This window comes from Tetranychus urticae, chromosome 2 (assembly GCF_039701765.1).
Source record: "Tetranychus urticae isolate SD_2017Ah chromosome 2, NJAU_TeUrti_SD_1.0, whole genome shotgun sequence".
NCBI classification, from domain to species: domain Eukaryota; kingdom Metazoa; phylum Arthropoda; class Arachnida; order Trombidiformes; family Tetranychidae; genus Tetranychus; species Tetranychus urticae.
In genome coordinates this window covers 7,361,879-7,375,961 of record NC_142959.1, presented here as the reverse complement: position 1 = coordinate 7,375,961, position 14,083 = coordinate 7,361,879, and the positions used below count along the sequence as shown (strand labels likewise).

Below are 14,083 nucleotides of genomic sequence, written 5' to 3'. Positions count from 1 at the left end.
TAAAACAAAAACAATAAGAATAAGGGTGGAAACAATCCCAATTGATGTTTATCTCAACACTCATCATGGTTGCAAATTGCAATGGCAAATACAGCAACATTGCACAAGTTTAATTGGTCCACATCAGATGATAGGTAAATCCAATCAACAATTGGTAAAAATAACACAATTTGACCTTAATTTAGTCCATTATGGAATAAAATGTTAAATATATTTTTTAAAAAGTAAACTTTTGATTATGAACTTGAAAAAATAATTTGATTATGATCGGAATAAGAAATTTACATTATGTCAGTACAGTGGATTACAGTTTTTAAAGCTTTATTTAGCTCTTATTGAGCTTTAAGATGTTCAATGGCTAATTTAATTAGCTGTAAATACTCTATTCGAGTCAACGGGAAAGATTCATTGAGAGCCAATTCCTCTTCTATCGTTTCTTTTAATAAACTTAAGCCATCCAAACCATTTGAGAGTAAAACATCCCAATCTAAAATTCCTTTCGATTTATTAAGTAAATGAGTTAATGAGCATTCTTCAGTCTTCTTGGTGGACTTTTCATGATTCTGGAGTCCATTTTCACTGGGTTCAGTGGCTGTGATACGAGTATGGCTTCGTAAAGCGTATCTTGATGTTGAAGGTTTTGGGTCAAGGACTGATTTAGTTTTAGAACTTGAAGCTTCTTCGTTTGTTTTTTGCTTTTTAGGTGTTTTCGGTGAATCTTCGACCAAGTCTAGAATGCCCAACTTCTGTCTGAAAGTTTGCCTGTATTCTTGGCATTTCTTTAAAAACATTTTACCTAAAATACTGTTACGATGACAAAGTCGAACTGCTTTGCCCCATTTTCTTGATGATCTCATGACCAGTGAGATATTTCCAGGGTGATTGTGATCCTCAACAACTTGGAGATTGAACATAACAACTAAATCATCGGCTGTTGTTAGGTCAACACATCTGAATGTGTCATAATGTTGAGCCTGGTCATTGTTTTCTTCTTTCCAGATATTGAGAGGGAAGTATCTTTCGTAGGCAACTTGAAAATAATCATAGTTTATTGACTCCAGTCCTTGTGGCAAACGACCATCAGGTCCAAAGAAAGGTGCATATTTTGGCTTGGTGGTATCCCAAATGACGGCATTGATACAACATGGACTTTTATTAAAAGCTAGAACTTGACAGCAGATGTCAACAAAGGCACCGGGAGCGGGTAAATTACATAATTGATTACCATTCAGAATTTTTAAGGAAAACCATTGCTCTAAAAGATGACAAACTTCCCTATCGGCTGGTAAGTTGAATCTGGTTTCGGTTAAAGCTTTGTTACGTTCATCGCCCATGGGATTGTCATAATTGTAAGAAAATAGAGGGAAAAATACAGTTTTTGTTGATGGGGTGAATAGGAAGGCGACGGATGATCCCGTTCTTTGAACTTTTAAAGAGCTAACTTTTATTATTTGGCCAACAGCTATTTTTGTTTGAGTACCAAAGGTTTCCAGTTCGATACCTTTTTCGCTTGTGGGATCAATTATCGTGACATATTTAAACTTTGTTGCGCTAGAATGGCGAACAGATTTCACAACACCGAATACGGTGGAAACGAAACTTTCACCGTCTTCAAATTTCCAATTAATGAGTTCGGCAAGACATTTGATACCATCAATTTTCTTTTTATCAAGCAAAGTTTTATAATTTTGGCTTATTTCAGCGCACGGCGATCGAGTAGAGGCGTCAGATTCACGCTGTGGACTTAATGTTGAAGATGAAGAATTTGGAGAATCAGAATCACTGATTGAACTATGAGAGAAAAACTCGTCTCTCGGTAGGAACGAGCTAAATTGTGACGATGAAATAGTTGTCATAATAATGACAAAACGAATAAACAAAAAAATAACAAAAAAATAACAGGCTTACAGTTAGAGACAACTTTGATGATGAAAGTTTCATAAGCTTTCAATCAGCTGTAACCGCGACAAAAGCATTTTTCTAACGCCTCCATCTATCATCCAAATATGAAACTAAAAAAACAGTTGATTAAACAGTAATTCATTAAAATGATTGTTGGTCGACTTATGAGATATTCAATTTGAAATTTATTATTGCACTGGGTATATAACAGTATGGAATAACAATAAGTATACATTGATTTGTTAATTTGTTAATAAGGGTACAATTTACCTGAATTTGGCCTTTTGAGTTAGTCTGTTGAATATGAATCTTATTAAGTGTATAATAATACGGTAAGCCCTCGATTTTTTTACACAAATGGATAGGAAGAATCGTAACAGCTCCGTATAGCTGAATTATAAATGATTATGTTTTTATAAACCAACAAAGATACTTGATAGTATTTGATTGTTTGATGGCTTGTCATTAAATGGCTCTTTTTGCAAGGATACCGAGAGGTTACTGTACATGCATTGGGACGTTTAAAAATTGATCTTGAATTCCAGTATAGTGGATCACAACGAATTTTGATAATATATGTTGGCTTGAATTGTTTCAACAAGATTACAAAAGAGATAAACTGTTGAATCTTGAATTGTTGACCTGTGAATTAATCATCATCGTCCTCTTGAAACATAAATAAGCCAACTTTGTCTAGGAACCAAGCACCAAAATGAGCAGCATAGGCTCCAGCAAAAACACCAGAAATCATGGTAAATAAAGTTAATCCATATGTTTTGACTTTACTCTTGTTGTTGCTTTCAAGAAATGAGATAATCTCATCAACTTGGTACATAATATCATTCAATGATCTCTCAGGTGGTTGTTTACCAAGATAATCACCATACTTTTCATCTGATTTAGAGAAAGCTGATGTTGGAGATGATGTTGATGATGGTGTTGATGATGATGATAATGAGGCACAATGTTGTAAACTTTTTGAAACATGGAGCAAGTTTAACTGATTTCCAGAAGATCCTTTAATTGCACTTGAGTAAGATGAGCTTTTACCACAACGTAACAGGTGACCCAAAATTGGGCGACTAATTATTTGATTCCACATGTTTAAAAAAATGAAAAATAAAAATTGAAACAAATGTAACTAATTCTGAGATTCTATCTATTGTCAACTTTATCAACACAAGTGGTGAGTAAACTTGTTGAATTGTCAGCTGATTTCTGGAAATGGGCGGGTTCAAAGGCTCAAAAAATCGGTTGAGAGCTATTTTAGGAATGAGATTTCAGTGTTTGCTGACATAGAATGAAGTTCATTTCATTCCTTATTGCTAGCAATTAACTTCATATGAGCAATCATAAAGTCTATGAGTTTTTACATGATATGAAAAATAGACGCGTAATTAAAGGAGAGCTGCAAATGATGGAGGTGACAAGAAAGTCAATCTTAATAACAAAATTTTGGCATATTGATCAAGATAATAATGAAGATTGAGAGCAGAAAAGGACAAGAATATTGTTGATTAAGATTTACTTCAGATTAAATTGTATGCTATTTCATATTTGCATATTCCTAATCTAAAAGAATAAGAATGATTTTTTATATTTTGAGATAATATTTTGCTTGAAAGTGAGGATAGATTGAAAAATAATCAATATCTTTGAAAAAACATTGCTTGCTCGAAAACAAAAAGATGAAAACATCAATTAAGATAAAATTTTATCAACAAAATGTGATTTTTTATGAGTACAAGAATCATCTGATTTTTTAAAAAACTGGTCATTTGGGTTTTCATTATTGACAATATTTCAGGTGAACCAGAAATGAAAATCGGGTTATTCTTGCATATTGATTTTTTCATATTTTTTGCCTTTGCCTCTGCTTATGAAGCAACAGGTTTAGTTTTGGTTTCATTGTCTCTGCTGCTTCATAATTATCTCAACTAATATCACCAAATTTTGTGATTAAGTTAAGATTATTTTTACCTTTTCATTTGTTCGTTTAGTATAATTAATATTAGGTTAGCCGTTTTTCTCAATTTGAATTACCTACTGTATGTAAATTGTTGATTGTATTCACCTAACAATCGATTACTGTAACAATGTAATTCTCATTGGGTAACTTCCCTAAAGTAAAATAAATATTTAATGGGAAATTGAAACAATTTCCAGCTGAAATTATTAATAGACGATACTTGACTTAATTAGCTTCATCAATTAAGATTTTAGATAAAATCAAATTGAGTTGATTGCAAGCAAATTTACCAAAAATCACTTGACAGAAAAAAGAGAAAAACAAACAAAAAGAATCGGTTATCGATGATAGATTGCTATTAGATGCCAAAATAATCGACCAATTGTCCGAAAACCGAGAAACCAGATTTCACATTGAAATTTATTGAAATTTGTTAAAAGTTCCGAAAAAAAATTCAATGGAAATTGCTTGGAATCTTCTTTGGTGCTGACAACTTGTAATTTTTAAGATCAAACGCATTAATTGACAGTCATTCCAGATTGATAGTTCCAAAGATTTACCAGCAAAGCTCACCATAAATTCATATGGAATCTAAAATTTAAAAAAAATTGTATTCTGTTGTTATACAATAATGATTCTCAAGATGTAATGTTAAACGTTTAAGAGGGAACCATCGCCATTACCGAAGCGTGATATGGCTCCGAGGATTGGCAAGACCCAAAAACCTAGAAATTCAACTCAGAAGTTTAACTAAAATAGACTTGAATCAATTCTAGTGTAATTTTCAAACTGTATTTACATTAAAAAACAATTAACTTAATTATCATCCTATTCTTGTCTCTTGTTATTTTTACGTAAGACATTGCGTTTTCGGGATTTAATTATTTTTGCGTTTTTTTTATTCAAACCAATAATTTCTCCACTCATGGTTTTTGATTAATCTTGAATGTGATCGGTTATCAATTGTACGTAACATCAACCAATACATTGTTTTGTTACCCAATTAGATTAACCAATTGCTGAGAAGAAGACAAATCCATGGCACATTAAACATTAATAAGTACAGTTGAAGTTGACTTATGCACTATTCACCTTGTAACCATTCAACACCATACTTCATCCTAATTTAAAATAGTCTTTAATAGTTTTAATTTATTTTGTCATTCTTTTAATAATCAACTTTATTTTGTAAAACATCCTTTTTTTGAATTTGTTTTTTAAATCATTTCTTTTGAACAGGATAGACAACAATGCATGTAAGTATCTCATTTCAGGTTACAGACCAGATCTGCCTTGTATTATATAATACGTTTAGATGGCAGCACTGCAATACCTTCTGGTTGATGTTTAACATTGTGGTAGTGTTTAAGAGTGTTTTTAGGTTTTTTGGTTTGCTAATTTTTTTTTGTATTTAACTTTACTTCATTATTAAATTGTTATTCGATCAGTTTTATGTTGGATTTACACCGGTAATCATGGCATCATCAACAGTACCGGGGGGCAGTAAGAATGCTGATCTTGATGGAATATGGGATGATCTCAAATCAGGTATTGAACAGGTTTACATCCACAAAACAGAAAATATGTCCAAGAATAGATATATGGAGCTTTATACGTGAGTAGCTTTTTCGATTTCTCTTTTAATTAATCCTCATAACTAGTCTATATACTCTTATCTAATCCCTGTTGTTGTCCAAATTTTACTTACTAATCCTTTATCTTCTTCCATCTCATAGACATGTTTATAATTATTGTACAAGCGTCCATCCTCAGGGTAGTCAACGTAGCCCGATCGGCTCTATCGGAGCTAAAAACAAGAAAGCACCAGCTCAAGGAGGTGCTCATTTTGTTGGATACGAGTTGTATAAAAGATTAAAGGATTTTCTCCGAGATTATCTAACCAAAGTGCTCCATGTAATATTCAACAGCCTTTTTTGCAATGATCATTGTTGTTAATCAATTTTTCTCTTTCTTTTTTTCATGACCTTCTTCACATTGTTCATGCTGCAACAACCTATTGTGCTACCTGCTTGCGATTACAACTTGTTTCCGTTTGGCCTCAAAAATGGGTTTCTTCGCTACTCGGATGATTTAACAACTTACTGTCATCTTGTGCTTGACTCTTAATGCCTCAATGATTGTCTTTCTGATGATCTGTCCATATTTAGGAGGGTATTGATAAAATGGATGAAAATGTGTTAGCATTTTACACCCAACAGTGGCAGGAATATGATTTCTCTAGTAGAGTATTGAATGGTATCTGCTCCTATTTGAATAGACATTGGGTTAAACGGGAGTGTGATGAGGGTATTAAGGGTATTCATGAAATTTACCAAGTGAGTTCATTTCCATGTCATTCCATCTACCTGTTGTTTTAATGTCATCTAATCTCTGTTTTTAATGTTTTGTTTTTCTCTGTTGCTCTAGCTTGCTCTCTACACTTGGAGGGATTGCCTTTTTGAACCTCTCAATCAACAAGTAACAAATGCTGTTTTAAAATTAATAGAAAAAGAACGGAACGGGGAAACGATTAATACAAGATTAGTTAGTGGCGTAATAAGCTCATATGGTACGTTTAATTTAATTGAAATCCACCAAAATGTTTGTATTTACAAGAAAATGATGAATCATGCTATCTTAGATAGAATAAGAGAATCTATTGATTATCTAATGCATCACCTCATGTCCTGTATTTTTGTTATCTATACAAAGAGCCAAGTGCATAATATTTCATTTTCGCTTTAAGCAGACGTGCACTACCCTAGATTTTAAATAGTATTTTAATGCGCAAATCTTTCTTTGTTTTTTACAGTTGATCTTGGACTTAATGACAATAAACCCGCTGGTAAAGGTCCTAATTTATCACTATATAAAGAACGTTTTGAATCAAAATTTTTAGAAGATACAGAAAGATATTACAATAGAGAAAGTACGGAGTTTCTTCGTCAAAATGCAGTCACTGAATACATGAAAAAAGCTGAACAAAGACTTCAAGAAGAAGAGAAACGTGTTGCAACGTATCTTCATGAGACCACTCAAGCACCTTTGGCCAAAACTTGTGAAAAAGTACTTATAGAGAAACATTTGGAAATATTTCATTCAGAGTTTCAGAATATGTTAAATGGTGATAAAAATGAAGATCTTAGAAGAATGTTTCAACTTGTATCTCGTATACCTGATGGTTTAGGGGAACTGAAAAATTTACTGGAGAAACATATAACAGATCAAGGCCTTGCAGCGATCGATCGAATCAGTGATTCAGCTATGAATGATCCTCGACTGTATGTAACAACTATTTTAGGCGTCCATCAGAAATATAATCATCTAGTTAATACATCATTCAACAATGAATCTGGTTTTGTCGCTGCACTAGACAAAGTAAGTCAATAAGATATTACTCAATTATAGCTCATCCTTGATATTAAATTATTTTTCTTTTATTTCCTTAGGCCTGTGGTAAATTCATCAATAATAACTCCTTGACAAAAATTGCAAATTCATCATCAAAATCTCCTGAACTATTGGCTAAATATTGTGATTTCCTTTTGAAAAAGAGCTCAAAAAATGCCGAAGAATCCGAATTAGAGGATCTTTTGAATCAAGTAATGGTAGTCTTCAAGTACATTGAAGATAAAGATGTCTTCCAAAAGTTTTATAGCAAAATGTTAGCTAAAAGATTGGTAGGTCATATGTCTGCCAGCGATGACTCAGAAGAGAGTATGATATCAAAACTGAAGGTAAATTTGAACTTTGTCCTAACTTTATGCTTTATTTTAGCTTTCTTTGTCCATTTTGCTCATACTAATCAACATTTCTTTTACTTTTAACAGCAAGCCTGTGGCTACGAATATACATCAAAATTACAACGAATGTTTCAAGACATAGGAGTGAGCAAAGGACTCAATGAACAATTTCAACAGCATCTCAAAAATTCTAAAGAAAGTCTTGATTTAGACTTCAGCATTCAAGTCTTAAGTTCTGGATCATGGCCTTTTCAGCAGTCTTTCACTTTTGCTTTGCCACACGAAGTAAGATATTTTTCATCTATTATATCTTCATTTTCTTAATTCTTATCAATTCTTTTAAATACAGCTTGAAAGGAGTGTTCAGAGATTTACCTCATTCTATAGCGGACAACACAGTGGTAGGAAGCTTCACTGGCTTTACAATATGTCTAAAGGAGAGCTTTCAACTAATTGTTTTAAAAATAAATATACTCTTCAGGTAATTTTAAATTCAATTAATATCAAGGAAAAGCTTTCTAAACTCTGGTTTTTTTCAGGCTTCAACTTTTCAAATGGCTGTGCTTTTACAATATAATACTGCAGATAGCTATACACTACAACAACTTTGTGATTGTACCCAGATTAAAATGGACGTGTTGGTTCAAGTTATTCATATTTTGTTGAAAGTTCGTCTCCTCACATGTGACGATATATCAGTCATTCAAAGTGAAACCAATGAAGACGAAACTGAAGGATTAACAGCTAATTCTGTCATTTCACTGTATACTGGCTATAAAAACAAAAAACTTAGAGTAAATATTAATGTTCCCATGAAAACTGAATATAAACAAGAACAAGAAAAAACTCATAAACACATTGAGGAAGACAGGAAATTGGTTATTCAGGTAAGATTTTCCGCTTATCTATTGCATCATTATCTAATCATATTTTTTACTTCTTTCCAACGTAATTAGGCCGCAATTGTAAGGATTATGAAAATGAGGAAAAAGCTCAAACATCAACAACTCTTAGCCGAAGTTTTAGAACAACTTAAATCACGATTTAAACCCAGTGTACCTGTGATTAAGGTAAGCAACTAATTTGGCAATGGTTTTAACTAAAGCTGTCAAATTTTATATTTCTAACTTGAATTTTGTTATTTTGCAGAAATGTATCGATATTTTGATTGAAAAGGAATACCTAGAAAGAACCGATAATTCAAAAGATACCTACAATTACCTTGCTTAAAAATAACATTTTTGGAAAATCACATTTTATTAAAAACTGCATTGTAATTAGTTTTGATCGATCAATTGTGCTCTTCATTGTGGATAACAACAGAAGCATGATCTAACCAAATATGCTTTCATGTCTGTTCTTTTTTTACAAATTCAAACTACAAGGGACATTTTCATGGTATTGACGACATTTGCTGTTATAAATCCTGAAACATCTTGCAAATAAGTCTGAATTTTCAGGGACGATTTTTGAAAAGTATAACTGAAAATCAAGACATCTTTTGGAATACATTCTCAACAATAGATTCTCTCTCTTTCTTTTTCGATAAAACAAAAGCCTTTGTACATTGAAGTAATTTATTTGTCTATAGCTTATTGTGCCTAAAAACAAAAGATCATTCCTTCGAAGCAGAGCAAATGAAATGAAAACAAAAACAAGATGAAAAGTGATAGCATAAACTGAAAAAAAGAAAGACAAGAGATGTATTGTTCTATGTATGCAGTCACCACCATTTTTACCTGGACATCCACAAACATTAAGCAAATTTCCTGATAAGGCTCAAATACTGGACTAATCCTTACTATAAATAAATCACCAGTTAAATCAATCAAACTTTAGGAGCAAAGAAAAAATTCATACTCTTAATTACCATTTATTCACCTTTCCCTTTTTTTCTTGTACATCCTAAACGCTTTATCTGGCTTTTGCTGTCATAATTATCATAACTTGAAACACCACCTACAACAAATGTGAAATGAAACAAAATCAGGCTACTTTTGAACATTTTGTACAATAATTGAATAATCCAATTTATTTGTCTAATTGATTGAAAATATTTGGTCTAATTTTTTCATTTCTTGATCCATAATGTTATCAATATCAGCATCGGAAGAATTGGAATTTGTAGTTTTATCCAAAATACTGGGCTTCAGACGGTACAAAGGTCTAAAGGCAAAATTGTTTGATGTACTTTGTGCATTGATTTGTGAATTATTTTGCGAATTATTTTGAGCATTACTTAGTACATTAACTTCACTATGAATTGAATTTTCACGGAATATCAAGCTCTCTTGACTCCCATTTAGAGTGTCTCCACCGGTTGTGTCCATATCCTCAATCATTTCTTCAGAATCATCAAAACATGATGTATCGTATACACTTCGTTCTTCTTCGCCTACATCTTCTCCCGTGACCATGAATTTGGCAAATCTATAGATTATCAAAAATAAAAAAATTATACTCAAAAGGGTTAAACAAATTTCATCAGAATATAAACAAAATGTAATTACGTAGGATGAGTTGAGAGGTTAGTTTTCCTGTGGGTGTTTAACAATAATCTGTTGTTGAACGTCAAATGAATTTAACCACAGGTAAATGAGCTTTCATGAATAAACTCTACTCATTGATCTAATTACTTACATCTTAAATCACAGGATAATAAAATTACATATTTAACATGAATTGCAGATGTTAATTGTTTCTTATGTTTAGTTACAACAGAATCAGAGAAATTGGAAATCGATTTGAATAAAATGAGAATTTTTTGAGCAAAATTACGTACTATATTTTTACATGGAATGAATTGGTAATTTACTTTAAAACTACTCAAATGGAAAAATTTTAAAAATACTTTTATAGAATAAAATTTTGAAATTGTATTGTAAAAATTGAATGAATGTTAATTGGCATAAAAGAGTAGTTAGAGAATTTTTGATAACTAAAATTCAGTACCTTTCAGGTGTTTTAAGCTTGTTGATAACTTTCCAAGGATCAATTTCAGGAGATCGACAATATTCACGTAGCTTTTTAAGCTCCTCCTGTGTGGCTAATAATCCTTGTAAATAGTATTCATCTTCAGTTAACAAAGTTCTTGGTTCAGGTTTCTTGCATCGCCTGAAAGAAAAATTGATACATCATTCAACTAAAGTTGTAAAATTAATAGTACAATCCACTTAAAATATTGCAAACCACAGTTCATAAAACAGTTTTCGAAGGTGAAATCATCAACAGGTGATCAAGTTGATCTGTGCAGATCTGTTCAACTTCAAAAAGAGTTTGTTTACAATCAAATGCGCTCTCTTTTCGCACATGATCTCCAAACTGTCACTAGTTAATTTTAATATGAATTGGTAATGCAAAATACTCACAACCACAACTTCTCCCAGAGATTGCTAAAGTTGTAATGCAAAATTAATACTCCACATAGCGATAGTCCAACAGATGGTAAAGAATTTGAAAGCATGATTAGAGAAAGAGCTAGAATCTGGAAGAATATTCAGAAAATAATAATCAGATAAAAGGCGAATTAAGTCAATGCAAGTGTAAATATGATTTACCTGACATGTCCACTGCACTAAGTTTAAGGTTTTCGGATGAGTTGGTGGACCATAACGATAGGCGAAAGCAAAAGTGATAAATGCAGCAATCACTGTATACCAAATAATATATGTTCCATAATCGATAATCTGCTGATAAATTCTGTCCTTGCACAGCTGATAAACAAATCCAATGGTTGAGCTACCGAAAATAAGAGTGGCATAAGCGAATCTCTAGAATTTAAGAATAAATACGCATTAGAAAATATATATAATGGGGAAAATTTCATGTTAGAAGGATTAAATTTTGTCTTTGAAGCAGATGCTCATGATTACTTAGATTAAGAGACGATTAAGGGGCTTAGATTGTAACGATTTCGTATTTACGATTGCAATTGTTTAGGAAACAATCATACATTCAAATTTGAACTGTTTCATCAGACTGTTGCCTCACAAAAAACGTGACATTCAGGGTTATTTTCGAAATGAGATTAATTCGAGAGTACTTCAGATGTATTGAAAATAAAATCCTATCAAGTAACAGATGATAGATGATCATTTCGAAAGCTTATCAGAGTAAAAAGTACCGCAAAATGCTTCAAATGAGACAATTCAAGTCTACAAACCTTTGGCACAAATCTACCTAGAACGAAAAATACAACAAGTATAGATCCTAAACACCCCAAAATGAGTGAACAAACGTAATAAAAACTTGCACTTCTGCAAAAAAAAGAGAAAAAAAGAATTAAATGAGAAAAAAATAAACAAGAAAAAAAATTCCAAATCATATGTTCTACAACAACAAACAAACCTAATGTGATAACAGTCTTTACTGGAAGCTTTTGACCGTTATACGTAGATTAATCAAAGATTAAGTATTAATGTCACTTTAAAGACGAATAATTATACTTGAAAAATGCCAGCTGAATTAAATCAGGAGGGAAATAAAGAAAACAAAGAAAACTTACTTTGAGTAACTTGGAGCTTTATAAAATAACAGTATGCCCATAAGAGTCAATCCAATCATAAGTGGGTCGAAAGAAACATTATAATTATAATTGATAATGGCCAGTGAACAGGCTAATATTGGGAAAATTAAAAATATCAAGGTACTGAGATCCATCAGAGATTAGCGTGAAATTTACAAACAATTACATTAACGATTTAAATATGAATTTTCAACTTTCCATTTTAGCCTTTATAACCTAAGCTTGTGAAACATGTACCGATATATCGATTAAAGAAAATTGTAAACATCGAAACTGAATGCGCCAAACTATTATTTAAACAAAAATTGTAATCAAACCAATTAATTTTGCTGTAATTTGCATGCAAAAATTTAATATCCATATTAAATTCAATTCAACATATAATTAACATCAAGAAATTTTATACCTAAAAAAATCAATGATTTAAACAATGGTATAAAATAGCTCAAATTAGTTCAATAGTCGGTTTTCGTGTCCACTTAACGCATTTTCACGGTTTCCATCTTCGATCTTTTAATCAAGCTTAAAGTTTACATAAATTGAGGCAGTTTTTATAGTCTTTAGAGTGTCTGATTAACACAATAAGATTGTAAAATCCTAAATTTCTTAAGAATATGTTACTAGATGGAGACTAAGAAAAAGCATTTCGTTAAAGCGCACTCAAGTCTAATTTGCTATAGTTGATAGCAAATCCATTTAAACATTAAAATTAGCTTTTCTCTAATGGCAGTCAATTGCAAGATTATATATGAAAGAGTTTAATCTTAGTGGTTTTTAATAATCCTTTGAAGGATTCGGAATTATTTAATATTATATGCTGTTTCATTTAAAATATACACGATCATTTTCTTGCATAATTTTAGCATTCTTAATCGAGTTGTCCGTCTTAAATATACTTTAAACAGATCAAATTAACTTTAAAATAGCAGTAAATAACCTTTTTGTGAATTTTTGTTTAAAACATTTCAACTAATTTTAAAGCAAAAATGAAAAATAAACTTGTTAATCCAAAATCGATAGTATTGGTTTCTATCTTTATTTGCTTTCATCTCATTTCAAATGTGACTTCTTCATTATCATTGGATGAATTATCATTGGATGAAAATAATGAAATTACCTATCTAAAGGATAAACCATTGGCTTTACAATCAACAAAAACCTGTGGTAATAGAATCATTGAACCAGACGAGCAATGCGATTGTGGTCGACCAGATTGTGGTAGTTGTTGTGATGGCAAGACCTGTATGCTCAACTCTACGGCTTGTTGTGGAAGCGGTCCCTGTTGTAATCCAAAGACATGTTTTCCTTACGCTAGAATTGACAATGTAGTTTGCAAAAAAGCTGTAGATGAATGTGATTTACCTGAATATTGTGATGGACTTTCTGAATTTTGCCCAGAAGATCGCTACAAACCAAATGGTATCCCATGTAACAAGTCACAGTTTAATGCAAGGTGTTACGCAGGTCGTTGTGCAAACCACGCTATACAATGTGGTAAACTCTGGGGTCCAAATATTATCCAAAGTCATGAGTCTTGTTATCAGGCTAAACTGATGGGTAAAACAACATTTCCTTGTAAACTCGAAGGGCCCATGAATAAAACGGAACAGCAGTGTACCATAGATGATACTACCTGTGGTCTACTTTATTGTAACGCTCCTGCAAATACTAAATTGGTTTACGAACAACCCTTTGCTGGCAGTAAAAAACATAATATTATCAACGGAACACATCAATGTTTAGCTTTAGAGGGTTCATTGTCATCTTTAAATCCTGGAATGGTTCCTGATGGTTCGCCTTGTGGTACAACTATTTCTGGAATGTGTGTTGGCGTTAAATGTGTCCTTGTTGATACTGTTTTAAAAAAAATCAAGGCTTGCCCCAAAAATTGTTCAGGACATGGGATATGTAATAATGCTGGTGCATGTCATTGTGATCCTTTAT

At 32.0% G+C, this 14,083-nt stretch overlaps 4 protein-coding genes across 4 annotated transcripts; 1 reads left to right on the top strand and 3 right to left on the bottom strand.

Annotated features, from left to right (window-relative positions):
* Nucleotides 1-189: 189 nt before the first annotated feature.
* On the bottom strand, nt 190-2,051 carry LOC149093787 (uncharacterized). The gene has a single exon (XM_089267597.1). It carries the CDS (start codon nt 1,854-1,856, stop codon nt 333-335), a length of 1,524 nt encoding a protein of 507 aa, XP_089123723.1. The 5' UTR covers nt 1,857-2,051; the 3' UTR covers nt 190-332.
* Nucleotides 2,052-2,067: 16 nt separating this feature from the next.
* On the bottom strand, nt 2,068-3,305 carry LOC107366198 (uncharacterized). The gene has a single exon (XM_015933779.3). It carries the CDS (start codon nt 3,002-3,004, stop codon nt 2,552-2,554), a length of 453 nt encoding a protein of 150 aa, XP_015789265.1. The 5' UTR covers nt 3,005-3,305; the 3' UTR covers nt 2,068-2,551.
* A 1,660-nt stretch (nt 3,306-4,965) lies between these two features.
* Nucleotides 4,966-9,668, top strand: Cul1 (cullin 1). The gene is made up of 12 exons (XM_015933803.3): nt 4,966-5,127; nt 5,320-5,486; nt 5,608-5,785; nt 6,040-6,207; nt 6,299-6,440; nt 6,684-7,249; nt 7,321-7,608; nt 7,702-7,899; nt 7,964-8,095; nt 8,154-8,501; nt 8,571-8,684; nt 8,764-9,668. The coding sequence occupies exons 1-12, from the start codon at nt 5,122-5,124 to the stop codon at nt 8,842-8,844; spliced, it is 2,388 nt and encodes a 795-aa protein (XP_015789289.1). The 5' UTR covers nt 4,966-5,121; the 3' UTR covers nt 8,845-9,668.
* On the bottom strand, nt 9,096-12,342 carry Nemp (Nuclear envelope integral membrane protein). The gene is made up of 6 exons (XM_015933805.3): nt 12,119-12,342; nt 11,777-11,870; nt 11,172-11,384; nt 10,983-11,098; nt 10,567-10,728; nt 9,096-10,044 (listed from the first exon to the last, which is right to left on the bottom strand). Exons 1-6 carry the CDS (start codon nt 12,271-12,273, stop codon nt 9,654-9,656), a joined length of 1,131 nt encoding a protein of 376 aa, XP_015789291.1. The 5' UTR covers nt 12,274-12,342; the 3' UTR covers nt 9,096-9,653.
* Nucleotides 12,343-14,083: the final 1,741 nt, after the last annotated feature.